The sequence below is a fragment of the Chelonoidis abingdonii genome, chromosome 8, assembly GCF_003597395.2.
Source record: "Chelonoidis abingdonii isolate Lonesome George chromosome 8, CheloAbing_2.0, whole genome shotgun sequence".
Classification (NCBI taxonomy): Eukaryota; Metazoa; Chordata; order Testudines; family Testudinidae; genus Chelonoidis; species Chelonoidis abingdonii.
Genome location: NC_133776.1, coordinates 90,944,555 through 90,961,709, shown reverse-complemented (window position 1 = coordinate 90,961,709; position 17,155 = coordinate 90,944,555). Strand labels below are relative to the sequence as shown.

General features: G+C 43.4%; 1 protein-coding gene across 9 annotated transcripts in view; it reads right to left on the bottom strand.

The window, feature by feature from the left end:
• TENM1 (teneurin transmembrane protein 1) overlaps positions 1 to 17,155 on the bottom strand; it is a 1,495,391-nt gene that overhangs the window by 59,525 nt on the left and 1,418,711 nt on the right. For all 9 annotated transcript variants that reach the window (XM_075068828.1, XM_075068831.1, XM_075068830.1 and 6 more), the window contains one exon: positions 5,530 to 5,684. In XM_075068828.1, coding sequence (XP_074924929.1) covers positions 5,530 to 5,684 — 155 coding nt within the window. The remainder of the gene's footprint in view (positions 1 to 5,529; positions 5,685 to 17,155) is intronic.

The following is a 17,155-nucleotide window of genomic DNA, read 5'->3' as shown; positions in this document are numbered from 1 at the left end:
GAAGACAGAAAGAAGGAAGGCTTATAACATTGTTCTAGATTTTTTCTCATTTACACATGAATTTTAGCCCACTACAGAGTTAAATACTGTTAGCATTTGCTGGAATCAAACATAATGTGGGGCCTGATTCACCTCTCACTTACAGCTGTAAATCCAAAGAAACTCCACTGAACTATAGCAGTGAAAAACAGGTGTAAGGGAGAGCAGATTCAGATCCTATTAAACTTCCCCAACAGCTCTTCTGATTCATTTCAGTTGCAATCAGTAAGAATTGTGAAGCTTCAGAAATGGGCTTCTCATATGCAGAGGGCATTAATTGTGCCATTTTTTCCTGCCAGTTTGGTCAGTTAGGCAAGTGATAATTACAGCAAGATTTTCAACAATGCTCAGGACCCACATTTGGGGCTAGACTTTCAAAAGAGCTTGGCTCTTATTTATGCACTAAAACAAGTGTCCAGATTTAAAAAATAACCTAGCACATTGAGCTCTTGAACATCTGGCCACTAGTGTCTCAAAGAGAACTGATGGGTGCTGAGTCCTTTTGAGAATCTAACCCTTATTCTGGTATCTAAAAGGGAATTGAGTGCTTTTGAAACTCTGTCTTCAAATGCAGATGCTGAGTACTTGAATATGTGGCCATGAACTTTTTTGAAAATCTGGCTGAAAACCCTAAATTCATTTGACTTGTGTTATGACCAAAACAGAGTTCAGCTATGTTCTGTATAGGTAAAAGTGGAGCAAATTCATCACTTCACCATGTAGCTACCTCAACCCAATCTCCTTTTCCTTACAAACCTGGAACAACAATGCCTGAGTCAAGTCTGAGATGGAAGTAAGTGACATGTATTTAGTGATTTCTAAGACTATTTCTGGTCAAAATTGGTATTGAAATATTTAACAAAACCCTTTCATAATCAACTCACCTATTAAAGTGAAAGCTCTATTTATGTATAGCAGTATTTGCAATGGGCAATTATACTGTGTGCTTACTCCCAAAGTACTTTTGTATTTCAGTAAATAAAAAAATATTGATTTTGAACAAGTCATTCATTTTATTGTCAGAGCAAATTAAGTTTTTAGAGTTGATTTTATTAACCTATTTCACAAGTTCCTCTAAACACACAATTTGTGAATAAACCACATATTCCTGATGTAAATACTGTTTGAGACTTAACCAATACAATTTAATGCAGCGATGAGATGAGGCAAATTCTGATTTGTTATATCTATGTCACCTCATAACAGTCAACGGTGATATAAGGGTATAACAGAGAGCAAATTTTGACCAAAAAAGACCAAATTATTTTCTCATTTACAGGCATGTAATTTAAGAATAAATTAATTGTCATCAACTTAATTCAAGAGTAATTTAATTGACATGCTGATTTACACCAGTATGACTGAAAGCAGAATTTGGTTCAATAATTCCACAGGACATTTAATCTGGGGCATTTATTTAGGGACTATTTTGCTATTTACCTTGAGAAAATCAATGAGATAATAATAAAAAGCAAGAGATGCTTGTATAAATTGCAGATACAAATTCCAGGGCTTGTATCTGGAAAGATTCACTATATGAAGGGTGAGATGACATCATTTACAAAACATATGCAGGATGGATTTAATACCTCATTTTGATTTTTAAAAAAGGAATTAAATCCTTTGGGTAGATTTTAAAAATACTTATAGGTGTCCTTTATAAAGCTATCAATTAATACCAATATCTTGAATATTTATTGGCATGCATTCTGGATGCATCTCAAAATTATCCTCGAGTATGCAGTAAGGATACACCTAGATCACTCAAGTTTGTTGTAGCTTTTGCATCACTATGTGACGATAAACATTCAGTGAAAACCATTTCCAGCAATGAACCAGCTGGGTTTATTCAACGGAACTCATTTTCATTGCTGCTTTCACAAATGAAAAGGAGCTAAACCTGTCAGAATGGCAGTGGGGGAAACGACATTGAATAGTAAAAGAGCTAGCTCAGTGGTATGCTTTTCCTTACCCATGATACTGTAGATGTTCCCTCTGCCTCAGCTTCATGGAGTAGGACTCCATGCAGATCCAGAGCCAGGAAACGAGGCAGCCAGGAAGCAGATGTTCCTTGGGGCGGCGAAATTGCTAGAGCTGGCCCTGCTTAGAGATATCTGATTTGGTAGCTAGTGCTACACATACACTGCAGGCAGTAGCTATACGTATAGCCAAGAAGTAGTTAAAATATGCTCCATGCATTATCAACTCCCCCAAGGTCTCATTCTTGACTGCTACTGTGTAGTCACGGAGATGGTAGATAATAGCATCATGACTAGGGACATAGGCAGCTGTGGGGAAGGCATGGGTCATCAGAGATTACATGAAGTCCACGTGTATCCCCGAACATCCACTAGACCAGCGGTCCACAACCGATAGCACGCGAGCCAATTTTTAATGGCTCGCGGCTGCCTGCTGGGACTCCGCGTGTCATTACAATCTGCAACGCGGCTAATGCCGCGGGGTCCCGCGCTCTCGCCCGCGCAGCGTGGCCAGCGGCAGCGACCGGCCCCGCACGCGCCCGAGCGCAGCGCTCTGGGTCCGGGGCTGCGGCGGGGAGGGAAAAGACGCTCCCGCTCAAGCCGGAGCCTCTGCTGCCGCGCGTCACAGCGCCTCTGAGGGGCGGGGGGGAGCAGGGCTTGGCGCGTGAAGGCGGCTGGCGGCGGTGCGGTGGTGGGGCCCGGAGGAGCGGAGCCCATGTGTAAGGGGGCCGGCTCCGGGCCGCGGGCAGTCAAGGGACAGGGAGCAGGATGAGGGGGGGTCTCTGGAGGGGGTTGGATGGGGCCACGGGAGTCACCGGTCTGTTGTGGGGCCCGGATAATGGCTCAGGGGCAGTCAGGGGACAGGGGCAGGGAGGTGCACTGGGGAGACGAGCTGAAGGGGGTCCTCTGGAGGGTGGTCAGGTGACAAGACTGGGTGGGTTGGATGAGTCGGGATTCTGGGGGACTGCCAAGGAGTAGGGTGGTGGCAGAGGGGTTGGGGCGGCGGGACTGGGGGTGGGAGAGGTGTGTAATGGGTCCAGAGTCTGGGGATCCTGTCGGGGTGGGGAGCAGAGTTAGGCTGGAGCGTCGTATAGGAATCATCTCATCCGTTTTTGGTGCTATGTCTTTTGATCTGGGGGTCTGTCTGGGTGTGGATAAGGTGTTGGGGCAGCAGGGCACAGGTGGGTTACATTTAGGGTCCTGCGGGGCAGTCAAGAATAAGGGACCCAGGAGGCTATGATACGGGGTGGGGTCCATGAGGGGAGTTGGACAAGAGCGGCGGGTGTTGGGGTTCTGGGGGAATGTTTATGTGTCAATGCGTCACTGCGCCCTCTGGCCCTGAGCCCTGCACCCCCCACCCCCCGCCCCTGCCCTGAGACACCCAGCCCTTGTGATCTCTTTGACCCCCCCATGCCCAGCCTGACTGGCACCCCACACATACCCAGCCCCCTTCCTGACACTGCACCCCCTCACATGGCCCCCAGCCCTCTGCTCTGAACTCTTCCACCCCCATCCACACCACCCCACATCCCATGCAACCCTGCCACATCCCCACCCCACCCTGAGCACCAAACGGGGCCTCACCCTCACTCACATTCCCACCTGCACACCTCATACCACTTGGGAGCTGCCCAGGTAAGTGCCCCCACACCCAAACCTCCTGCCCCAACCCTGAGCCCCCTCCTTCATTCTAGCTCCTGGCTAGACCCTTCACCCCCAGCCCTGTGCTCGGTCCACTCCAACTCTCAGCTCAGTGCAGAGAGAGGACGAGAATGGGCCAGAACCAGAGAGAAGGTAGGTACCCACTGTATGTGGGAAGGGCCAGGACCCCAGACCGGCACTGGGTTGAGTGGGTCCGGCAGCCGGGATCCCGGCTGGCAGGAGCCGGAGGATGGAACCCCTGAGCGGCAGTGAGCTGAGCCGCTCAGCTCACTACCGGTCTGGGGTTCTGGTTGCCAGACCCTTCCCAGCTGGGGTCCCGGCCGCAGGCCCCACTCAGCCCACTGCCAGCCTAGGTGAACAGACCAGCAGCGGGCTGAGTGGGTCAGTGGCATAAGAACATTTTAATTTAATTTTAAATGAAGCTTCTTAAACATTTTGAAAACCTTGTTTATTTTACAATACAACACTAGTTTAATTATATAATATACAGACTTGTAGAGAGAGACCTTCAAAAAAAAATTAAAATGTATTACCGGCACGTGGAACCTTAAATTAGAGTGAATAAATGAAGACTTGGCACACCACTTCTGAAAGGTTGCCGACCCCTGCACTAGTTTATCAATATGAACCCCTGAACTGGGGGAGATGAGAACAAAGTCGTCTCTCTGACAGGACAAGAATGGAACTCTGATTTGGATGTCTGAGTTTCCCACTCCAGGCAGGTTTCCCCCCCCATAAGGCTGAATCTGGCCCGTGATCACCATTGTGGCTTCACAGTGAAGCTTGTTATATACAAACAAGGACATTATTCCTGCATTCCTTGTGTGTCTGAATCTCCCTTGACTTCAAGCAATGCAGCATCAGGCCCTCATGGTAAACTGCTACCACTAAAATCCTTGACTGAAATTAGACACAGCTCAGATCAGGTGAGTTCTCTATATATCAGTTGTGGTTTCCAATGGCAAAATATTAAAATACACAGGAAAAAATAAAAACCGAAACCAACCCATTTGGCTCTAGGTATAATCTCACACATCCCATAATGTAAATGTTTTGAGTCCTTGACTCCCTTTATTTGAAGCAGACAAATTTTAGTTTATTTTGGAGCCAGCATTGAATAAGCAGAAGCTGGCCTACACCATCTGCCTTTTCGAGTTGCTACCCGTTAACTTTGAAAGGCTGGCTGTTTTGTATATAAAGGTCTGTCTGGTTTTTAATATAAACCAGATGGAGAAAGTGCCTTTTTGTTCAATTTCTGTTACATTGTCTTTGAATTAAGAGTTGAAAAGCGCTTTAAAAATGTATTGAAAAGCTGTAGATTTTGTATCTTTTAGCTGCTATTTTGTTAGTTCTTCCAGCAACCATCCACAGTGTTCCACAGCAGAGATCTGGACAGCAACAATATATCATTTTTTTCCCCTCTGTTAAGTGATGCAAGCACATCAGTGTCAGAAAGGTGGGCTAAAGGAAGGTTCTCAAAACTTCTGTACAGATACTAATATCACCTGCTTTTAAAGGACACACCTAAAAGTAGTGTGTAACTTTTAAAATCAATCAGTGTAGACTTGTATATATTATTAGTATAAGCACCTGTACATACACATAATACATACGTGGGCCACTTGGTAAAGTCACATGCATACTTTTTCTATTTATATTAGATATGTTAGATTTATATTAATGATTTAAATGTAAGCTTTATACACTCTCAAATATCACTACTGCTCTAAAAACATGTCTGAAATATTGTGCCACCCAGTGTTAACTGATTAACTGGGCATCCTTACATAGTTACCCATTTCCACAATGTGCTGAATGGTAACAATGCGTGAAAATCAGTGGTGTCTACCTGAGTGATGTCCATTCCGGAGTCACAGCTCAGTGGCTGTGTTGATGTAAGACCATTTGAACCTATTACTGTTGTGATCACACCACTTTCATCAATCTTCCGAATCATGGTACCATCAACAAAGTAAATGAATCCATACTTATCCACAGTGATACCTGTTGGTAGAGTAAAGAAAGCATTAGTACTTAAACTTATTATACTTAAACTATTTCTTCATCTGTGTTCATGCCAATTCCTCAGATTACGATAATCAGATTTTGAAAAAATAAATTTTACTTTCCACAAAATATAATCTTTTTATTTCAGATGTCAGCCTTCCTTACACAAACCGCACACCAACGGGTCCCCATCTAGAGCACTGAGTGTCCTTGACATATATTAAAAAACAGAAGAATATAGGGGATACAGAATAGAAATAGATCAAAACAGCAGCACTTCTTCCTACCACACATATACCTAGATTTATGATCTTTATCATTTGTCTTCTTTTCACTCACTTTAGACAATCATAATTTATTTTATGTGTTAGAGGGGCACTTGACAGCCCCAGTCAAGCTCATGACCCCAGTTGTTCTAGCTGCAGTACATACACAAAGTAGGAGACAATTCCTGCCTTGAAACCATACAATCTAAACAGACAAGATAGTCAAAGGATGAGAGAAAAGCAGCATTATTAGCCCCATTTAACAGATGGGGGACTGAGGCATAGAGATTCTTTCACAAGATCATAGAGAGCTCTGTGGCAGAGCTGGGAATTGAGCCCAGATGTACTCAGTCCTAATCCATCACATTTTTCACACAACCATCCTTTCTTCAATGGTGATGTCTCAGGGTTTCCAAAACAGCAAGAAATATAAGCTGTTTTTTGACTGAAAATGTTAAAACTCACACAAAGCACTTCTAATCATATCACTTCTCATCTTATCTGATTTGGGAAATCCCTTTCTCCTGAAAATCTCAATATTTTGTTTAAACAATTTGTCTTACTTTTAACCTTACCATAACTTTATAGCATCTATTATACACATTCAAGACGTTTTTAAAAATGAACTTATTTCATGCTACATGGGAAGGAAAGTCTGAAGATTTGAACACGAGTCAGACAGTGGCTTACATGCCTCATAATTTTGTCCTCTGAATTTAGCGTGACTCAAGGCTGTTTGGGTGGGATCCACTAAGGAACTTAGGTGTTGCATTGCTGAGCGTCACAGCACCTAACTTTTAGGTGCTTAAAAACAATCACAGGAAGAACATTGCAATCTACACAGATGAGTTAGGTGTCTAGGCTCTCTTACACTGAATGGGAAGAAACTGGCACCTAAGAAAGCTATCCTTAAAGGCCAGCGTATTAGACTCAGAGTTGCCTAAGCAATCCACGGGAGATGCTGATAAGAGGAGTGTACCTAAATCTGGGATTCAGGGAGACGCATAGGTCTGCTGGTGATTCATGAACAGAAATCCGCCACCTGGAGTCAGGCAGCCGTAGGCACCTAACACATTCCTATAAGAAATGCCTTAGGTGCCTGCCTCGCTCCACACAAAACAGTGGCAGCAGGAGCTGATGCATTTAGCCCAATGCTTAGATCATTCATTTGGGAGCCCCAGGTGCTGCCTCCTCCCCAAAGAGAGAAAGGATTTAAATAGGGGTCTCCCACTCTCTAGGTGCTCTAACCACTGAGCTATGGTATATTCTGATGTGGAGCTCCTCAGTCTCTCCTGCTGAAGCTCTTCTAATGTGGATTAAATAAAGAAAGAGTGATTGGCGCAGGGGAACTGGACCTGGGGCATCCCACCCCTCTCTCTCTCTGGCCCAATGACTGTTCCATTGTGAATAAATACTTTGTGTGTCATTGGGCCAGAGAGAGAGAGAGAGAGAGAGACTCTATAGGCCAGCAATATAGGGAGGTGGGAGACTTGGGTCCAGTCTCTCTGCTCCAATTGAGCTTTCATTATTTAGCCACAGTGGAACAACTTCAACAAGAGAGACTGAGGGAGCCCAATAACAAAATATCCTAATTTCAAGGATTAAAGCCCCCCATCCAAGAGGTGGACGACCCCTGTTCAAATTCTTTCTCCTCCTCTGATGGGGGCGGGGGGGAGAAGAGGAAGAAACTGAACCTAGATTTCCCACAGCCCAAGAAAGTGCTCTAGCCACTAGGTTAAAAATTATAAAGTGGGCAACCACCTTCTGCAGCTGGATTTTTAATGCGATCCAATCTGGTAGGTGGCCTCTGAGCACGCCTAACAGGTCAGGCGCTGCATGCGATTTAGACAGCCAAATGCCTTTCTTACTCCAGTTTGTGATTCACTCTGGAGCTTAGGGAGGGCAGGGGAACAGAGGCATCTGGGCACCTAGAGGAAGGCAGTAGTGCACATGCTCAGAGGAAGAAACATAGGCACCTATGGAAATTTTACCCTGAAAACTTAGGCGGAGAGTCTGGGCTGCAAGGAGATGCTGGTCTCTGCTAGTGATACATGAACTGGGGGAAGACAGGTGTTTCTCTGCCTAATTCCCACGTGGGGTCCAATCCAGTAGGTGTGCTCAGAGACCACCTAATACCACACAGCAGGGAAGGTGGCTCTCCCTTTTAACTTTAGCTCAGTGGTTAGCATACTCACTTGGGATGTAGCAGGCCAGCAGTTCAACTCTCCTTGAGAATGCTTGAGCCACTAGGCTATGGAGCATACTGATGTGGATCAGGACTGAGGGCATACATTGAAGACAAGAGGGTTGTACATGGTGCCAACGAGGGAAGACTTTAGCCTTCATAAGCTTTTTTTTTAAATGAAAATGCACAAGAAGGATATTCAGATGCTGGTAGTTAAAGCATGTTTTTACCAGCCACCTGACCACCTTTGCTGTGGAGTCACTGAAGATAATAAGAGAGCCACTTTTCAAAGCAGAACTGAACATTTGGTTCTTTTAAACAAAAATTTACTTTAGTGTAAGAATGCAGAGACTTCAGTTTTGGGCCACCGAAGACTGTAATCAGGGCAAATCCCCAGGGTTGTCTGAGAATGAATTCACCCTGGTGCACCACTTAGCCCCACATAAGCCTTCAAAACACTGATGAAGTAGGACATAAGTGGCGTATAGATCCTGTGACAGCCCTTTGCACTGGGGTGAATCTCAACTTGACTGAATATTTCCATCTGAGTTATAACAATCCATGTAATTTGGGTCTTGCTATTATCATAGTATCATTACCATGAAGCATCAGGGTGAATGTTGACACACAACTTATGCAGCCTAGTTTTTTTTTTTTAAGATATTGAAAAAAATGGAAAGGCCACTACAGCATGAGCCATGCTTCCCCAGCTAAATAGCTTTGAGTTTTAACAACCTCTTTCAAACAAGAAAGAAATCTGGTCAAAATTGAAGTGTGTTTCCTGTGGGAGTGCATTCCAACCTATTAAAAACAAAGGCAGGATATGCAAAGTATATTGCAAAATCTCTTTTGATATGTAACAATGAGCTGCAGCTCTCCCCCCTTACCCCTCCCAGTCTGGGTATTAATGACTATATAACAAAGTAATTAACATGCAAATTTGAGAGCCCTTTCTCCACATATCATTCCCAAGGGAATACAGATGCAAACAAACAAACAAAAAATTATGCACTGGTAAGTTTCTATCTTTGGTAACAAAGTGATAACATTTTTTGCTTGGGTTTTTCAACCAAAATTCACTGAGAACCAAATTCTGACCCATAATTCTGTGTTGGGAGGGTTTGCATTGGTATTTGCTCCTCCATAAACTAGCTTTGCAACAGCTCACCCAATTCTGAAGCTAGATTAGCTGGGTATGGAGAGGAAATGGATAATTGTTTTGAGCCCACTCCATAATAAGGACCAGTAGAACAGCTTTGGGGTAGGAAATCTCATATAAATGAAGTTATCCCCATCTGCTCCCACACTTTGCAGGTCACATACTTTGACTGTTGTCATAAGGGGCATCTGCCTGGAGAGAGGGAAAGTGGAGTAGGGATACCTAACCAATAAAAATCACATAAAACCCTAGTTTAGAGGACTTGGGACTATCACAAGGAGGCTGTGCTGTGTATGTGTGTGGTTTTTGCTTTTTTCCAGAAGTGAGATGGGACTGCTGGTGAAGGGTGGGGATAGTAGTTTCTCTGACCCCTGCATCTACCAAGGAGATCTCTCACTCAATCCCTTTCCATGAGGCTCCCATGTTCTTTTTACTTTAAAAATACATACTGTACTGTTACTGCCACCAGGGCTAGAACTTGGGCTATCAAGAGGGCACAAGGAGTATCCTATGCAGACATTTTTACATTTACATGCCCTTATGGATGATTCTGCATGCAGGAAGTTTTTTTCAGCCCTTATCTATGCTCCATTTCAGAGCCATCAGTTGTAAGTGAGATTTTCAATATCTGTCCCCTGCTAATAGTCAGGTGGAAGGAACCCTTGATCTTATTTCTGGATGTTCAAGTGTCTTGGACTCTGACCTTTGCAGGAGGAATTGAACAGCTTTATAACATGATAGAGGGATATGCTGGATTATTAGCTCATCTGGGTTGGACAGCTCTGGGCAGGCTCCATGCCATGGATAATGCAATGCCAGTATCTAGCAGTTGGACAGGTGCATTTTCAGTTTTGTCCTATTTTTCTATGTGAACAGATGGTTGTATTGGCTAGGTGGTATCCATTAGATCACAGTCCAAAATTATGCATCAGTGAAAGAATAGAGTTTGTCAACTGTGTAACTGAGAGTGAATTTCAAATATAAGCTGAATAAGAAAACCACAGAAACCTTAATGCTGCGAATACACTCTCATCTACAGTTGTCAATAGAAATGCAGTCTCTGTCTGCATGGAGTGAGTGGATGCAGCATAGATCTGAATAATGTCTCCAATACTTCACTCATACTATGTGAATTCCTAACACTGCTGAAAAAGTTACTCCATTGGTAATCTCTCCAATTAGCACACTGCACACTCTTTAATGATGATACAGTATCTTAACAGATGAATTTCTATATTTTATCCCTCGAAGATAAATCAGCTGGCTTAGGAAGTCTTTAGAAATGGATTTGGAATATACTGCATCATCATCCTAGAACACAGTAACATGGGAAATAGAAGGCATAAGTAGAGGACAGCAATTTTGGGTATATTTGTTAAAGTCAATGTGCCAGATCCTCAGCTGGTGTGAACTGATGCACAGATGTGGACTTCAGTGTAGGTACACCAATTTATACCAGTGGAAGATCTAGTCCAAGACCTAGGTAGTAATGTGGATATGGAAAAAATAATGTGAGTACTGAATATTAGAGGAAAGTGTCTTTGTATTCAAAACATGGGCAATATTGTTCAAGGTCACAATACCTTTATCAAGGTCAAAACTGCACAACACACAAATCCCCCAATAAGAGTAAGGTAAGTTGTGGGAGAGCACCTCTTGTCGACACAGCGCAGTGTAGACACCACGATAAGTTGACCTAAGCTACTTCGACTTAAGCCAAATCCTGCCCAGATGCTGATATGATAGATCAATTTTCTTTTATTTCTTGTTGATAAACACCGGGCAGATACTACATCCATTGACGAGATGCAATAGATAATGGAAAAATAGGAAACAGGAAAATAAAGATAAATATCTAATTATTTCCAGTGCATTCATTATTAGATACTAGATTCACTAGAAACTCCAGTAGTTGTCTTTTGCATGACATTTCATTTATCTGCACTACAAAAACTTACCTCTAACCCTTTTGTGAGATAGCATGTGATGCAACACAGGACCAAGTACCATTAACTGTTGTTCAGAGAGGAAGTGAGAGAAGGAACTGATGTGTTAAAATGCTCTAACTGCAGACAGAAATCTTTCCCATATCCAAGTTCAGAGCGAAAAAAGCTAATTTCAGGCATTTCATTTTGTAGCAAAAGTAAAATTTTATCTGTATAACCCTCAGGTCTGTGGAAGACATACATCTGCTCTGCTCTCCCTATGAAGCTGCAGCTGCACCAGGGGTTGTAAACACCTTCCAAATGGCTGAAAGAATTCCTTGAACACAGGGACTGCATTTGGCTGCTGTAGGTGGCCCCACACTGGTGACCTCACAAGTTGCAATGCAGGGCTCATGCCAGGGTGGAGACAGAGTGAGAGGACAATCTTAGCTGATTCAAGCTTTTTCTGAATCAAGGCCTAAGTGCTTATGTGTAAAATTTGGGTTTTTTTGCATGTGTAGCTGGGAAAGGGGGCAACCATAGCAATCATCTCCCTAATACATTTGCTCACAGTGGGGCTTCAGTCATTCCGGGAAACAACAGCCTTTGTAGGCAGAATGGAAGAGAAGATTCAAGGACTTTTGTAAGTCTCTGCTTAACCTATAGGCTCTTGATGGCCATTGTGAATTTGACTTTTACACATTCTTAGAAGACAGCTGTCTCTTAATAACTGCTTAGGACTTTCTTAGATTGTAAGCTCTTCTAGGAAGGGAACATGTCTTCTAACGTGTGTAAAGCACATAAATGCCACAGGCACTAAATAAATATAACATTTTCATATAGTTGATTTCAAAAGACTGAGATAATATGCTATGTATTTCCCTTTTTCACATAACAGCTGTATATTCCAAAATGTTGTGTCTGTAGCAACTCTAAGATTTATGAATAAAATATTGTCATCCCATCATTCATTTAAATTTGCTTCAAATATCCTTAATCTGTTCACGGTATTCTCATTTGGACTTTGTGGGACTGTCCTTGGAAAGGAAAGAGGGAGTGGAAGAGAGTTACATGGATGACAGAAAGAATACAACACAAGAAAAGAAAGAGGAAGAGGATTAAAGGAGAGGAAAGATTATAGAAATAGTTTATAGAAATAGTCAAATTGCCTACCAGAAATATCAAAGCAATATTGGATCTGACTCTCCCCTCAGACCATTATTACACTAGTGTAATCCCATTGTCGTCAATGGAGTTATTCTCAGTTATCACAGCTTAAGTGATACAGGAATCAGGCCCTGTGTCTTTAAGACTCAATTGGATAACAAGAATAATAATTTTAGTTTAGAGGAGGTGTCCTGAGGTTCTTACTCAGACAAATTCCCAGTGAAGTTGGTAGAAGTCTGCCCGAGTAGGGAGCAAGTAAAACCTGGTTAAGGATTTGTTCCTATGTCTTGAATGTGTTCAATCTTCAGGTCTACTTTCATAAGCAACGTGCCTAACTTTATTGAAATGTTAGCTTTTAGTGAAAAAAGAAATAAGAGCAATTGTTTAATCAACCATATTTAGGACCATTTTTTGCAAGTGAACACACACGAGTAACTCTTGTTGACTTTCACTTCCAGTGGATTCAGGCACAAGCATCTGAGTGCCAAATTTGACCTAAAATAAATATCTGTTTAATCAGTCATGTGAAATGAAAATAAATATGGATTTCCTGCTACTATTGAACAATATAGAAGCTACAGATGGTATAGTTTTAAAAAGTTTTCCTACAAAGAATAAGGTTGCCTTTAATAACTTAAATATTTATAACAGAAGATATCTATCTACCTTGTCCAGGTACTTTGTTTTGCACATAAATACATTAATTACAAATATAAATGACTGATTAGACACTTAATTTGTCATATGCAAAGCACAATTACCACAGATGTGTTTTCAACTGTGGAAACTGCATGTAAATATTATGCATATGAATTTTCGTGCATACAGTTCTAAGAATGAGGCTTTGCAGCCTCTGGGGAATCAAGCTAACATTCATTTAATCCACATTTTCCCCATTTAATAGCAAAAATTCAATGCAGGAAATTAGTTCCACTCTGAAGCCATTTTCTTGTTTCTTTCACTCTCTAGCTAGCTACTCTACATATATTGTTATTTTGGTAAATACATTATTTCTGCTGGACAAGAACTAGAAAATGTAATGGTGGTGAGAACAATATGGTACACCCTTCCAGAACTTCTACTTTATACTTTTTGCACATTTTAGAACTTTGCAAATAAGCAAGTTACTTTGAATAAAAATTTCTATACTTCTGAAGAATTTGTACATGAAAACATCTTGAAGTACTGGAGAGGACTGATAAAAGAAAGTGTGCTACCTTCTGTTGAAGAGAGACTGAATTTAGAAGGAACTTGCTATTCTCATAAAACTTTTAATAGGAAGAAGTGAATCAAATTGGTTAATTACCATTTTATGGTTGGTAAAAGGGCAAATTACATGCCATCCATTTCTAAACTTCTAAATGTCTCTGGTACTGTTAATTAAAGCTGCCATCTAGAAACTACTAAAGCAATTTTATGCAATTAGTTATTTATAGGTTACCATAATACTCTGCTCAAAATATGATTCAAGTGATTTGCAGTCTCTTGCTTTGTGATCTCTGTCATCTTTTCACTTTTAAAGTGTTAGAAGCGAAGTGCTCAAATATTCTTTATTAGCTGAAACACTTCTTTCAACAGATGCATTTAAAAGAAGAGATGAAATAACAAAATGTGAAGTGCCAATTCTGGAAGTAACAAAAATGTCTTTTCTCCAACTTGGGCTGTAATAATCAGACTCAGATTTACTCTGGCTTTCAGAAAAATGAGTTTCTATTTCTCTTGCATTTTAATTAGGACAGGATTAGACTTGGGAAAACTTGCTTTTCAAGTAAGATCAAATAAAAAAACCCCACATGTTCTCCATGACTGCCAAGTTCCTGAAACTGGAGATATTGGAAAATGAATGGAGAAGAAAAATGTAACTTAAGAATGCTATATTGGGACTCAAGGATATTGAATGAAATAAGAGAAGGTTACTCACCTTGTGCAGTAACTGAGATTCTTCAAAATGCGTGTCCCTGTGGTTGCTCCACTTCAGGTATCAATGCATCACAGTGCTGTTGAGCGGAGATTTATAGTCACAGTGTTCGCATGGGGCCTGGGTGCACAGTAAGTGTCTCATACTGCCGTTGGTGCTGCGACTGGAGCAAGCACGACCCAAGACCTTCAGTTCCTTCTCTACTGCAGAGTCCCCACTGCGAACTCTGAAGTAGAGAAGAGGCAGGCAGGTAGTGGAGCACCCACAGGGACACACATCTTCAAGAACCTCAGGTACTGCACAGAGTGAGTAATTTTCTCTTCTTTGAGTACTGTCCTTGTGGGTGCTCCACTTCAGGTGATTGTAGAGCAGTGTCCCTCAGAAGGCAGGAGGGACTTTGAGTTTGTTTGAGTCATGGAGGTGAGTACAGTTAGACTCAATATGGCATCAGCCCTGGAGTCATGAGTGATTGCATAGTACTCAGTAAATGTGTGGACGGAGGCCCAGGTGGCTGCCTTACAAATCTCTAGTATTGGAACATTGTGTAGAAACACTATTGAGGTTGAAACAGATTGTGTAGAATGCGCTCTAATGTATGGTAACACTGTTGAATACATGTGGACATCCATTTAAACCAGAGGTCTCAAACTCAAATGACCATGAGGGCCACATGAGGACTAGTGTATTGGCCCGAGGGGCGCATCACTGACACCCCCCCTCGCTGCCCCTGGCCCTGCCCCACTCCACCCCTTCCATGAGGCCCTGCCCCTACCCTGTCTCTTCTCCACCTCCTCCTCCAAGCGGTTTTAATAAAATATATACACACAGTAAAGCCCCCCACTGCACTGGGCTCACCACCACTCCACCCCTGCTCTGCCTCTTCCGGGGGTGCCCAGTTTGTAGAAATGTTAGTGGTGCCCAGAACCTGCCCCCCAAACTCCGCCCCCCACCTGCTTAAAGCTCTGGGAGGGAGTTTGGATGGTGAAGGAGGTCTGGGTTGCAGGCTCTGGGATGGAGTTTGGAGATAGGAGGGGGTGCAGGGGTGAGGGCTGTGGGGCTGGGGATGAGGGATTTGGGGCATTGGAGAGGCTTGGGGCATTGGAGAGGCTTAGGACTAGGGCAGAAGCGCAGGGAAGGGCACCCTTCCCTGGCCTTAGTGGAGGGGGGCACTAGGACCCTGTGGCAGCAGGTGATGCCGGAAGCTGGCAGAGCGGAGCGGAGCCAGTGTGAGCTGCAGGCTCCGGGTGGTGAGGGGGCAGCAAGTGAGCCTGGGGGACACTTGGAGGAGGTGCATGGGGGCGGCAGGCAGGGCCGGGGGAGAGACCCAGGCCCAAACACTGGGGAGCAGCGTGCAGGGAGCTTAGCTGCCACATAAAATAACTCGGGGAGGGGCAAGGGTGAGGGAAGTTTGGCGGTAACAGGAAGTAACTGTGGGGGGGCTCAGGAGCTTAGCGGGCCACAGGGAAGAGCTCTGCAGGCTGCCAGCGGGCCACGTGTTTGAGACCCCTGATTTAGACAATCTCTGTGGATACTGCGCAGCCTTTCGAACGCTCGAAGTAGAAATGAAAATTCTAGGAGATTTCCAGAAAGGTTTGGCCCTTTTAAGTTAAATGCTAGCACACGCCTATCATCCAATGTATGCAAGATGGTTTCTGTTGGAGTACTGTGAGGCTTAGGATAGAACGTAGGAAGATGGATTGGTTGATTCATATAAAAGGCTGATGTTACTTTCGGTAGGAATTTTGGGTATGGACATAGTGTGACCTTGTCTTTGAAGAATATTGTATAAGGAGGATCGGCCACGAACGCCCCATCTCACTCACCTGTCTGGCGGAAGTAATAGCGATCAGAAAAGCCACTTTTATGGATAAATTCAGCAGGGAGCAGGTGGCTAACAATTTGAATGGTGGTCTGGGTGAGGCATTTCTACACCAGATTGAGGTCCCAGGCCGGGATAGGTTGGCGAACTTCTGGGTAAATGTACTGGAGATCCCATAAGGAAGCATTTCGTAGTTGGATGTGCAAAGATCGAGGTCCCGTCAATCACATGATGGAATGCAGTAATGGCTGCAAGATGGACTTTGATCGAGCTCATTGCTAAACCCAGGTATTTCAGCTCCAGCAAGTATTCCAGCACTAATGGTAGCGGTGCTGTGGAGGCCATCAAGTGTTTTTCTTGACACCAGGAGGAGGAGAATCTCTTCCATTTTTGAAGGAAGTATTACATGTGGTCACCTTCCTGCTGTTTTGTAAGATGTGTTTAACTTGTTCTGAGCACGCTAGTTCATCATAATGGAACCATACAGGGGCCAAGCTTGTAGGTGGAGTATTCCAGATTCGGGTGAAGAGTGTGACGGTTATGCTAAGACAGCAGATCCGGACGATGAGGGAGAGCTTGCAGGGTGCATATCACCATGCATGTCAGGTACGGGTACCATGCTTGTCTGGGCCAAGTCGGGACTACGAGGATAAACTTGGCTCTGTCTGTTCATATCTTGTGTATCACATGTGATATCAGTGGAATGGGTGGGGATGTGTATATGAGCTGTGCATCCCATTTGATGAGAAAGGTATCCCCCAGTCCCAGTCCTGCTCTCAAGTAGAACTTTGCGCATCTGCGGTTCTTTGTAGATGTGAACAAGTTGATGAGGAGAATGCCCCACTGGTGGAAAATGGATAGCAAAACTCTTCCGTTCATCTCCCATTCGTGGTCTAGAAAGAAATACCTGCTGAGCATGTCCGCCATCACAATTTGACAGCTGGGCAGGTAGGAGGCTGAAATGTCTATGTTGTGGTGTTTGCACCAATTCCATAGTTTCATGGCTTCAGTGCATAGCGAGTGTGAATG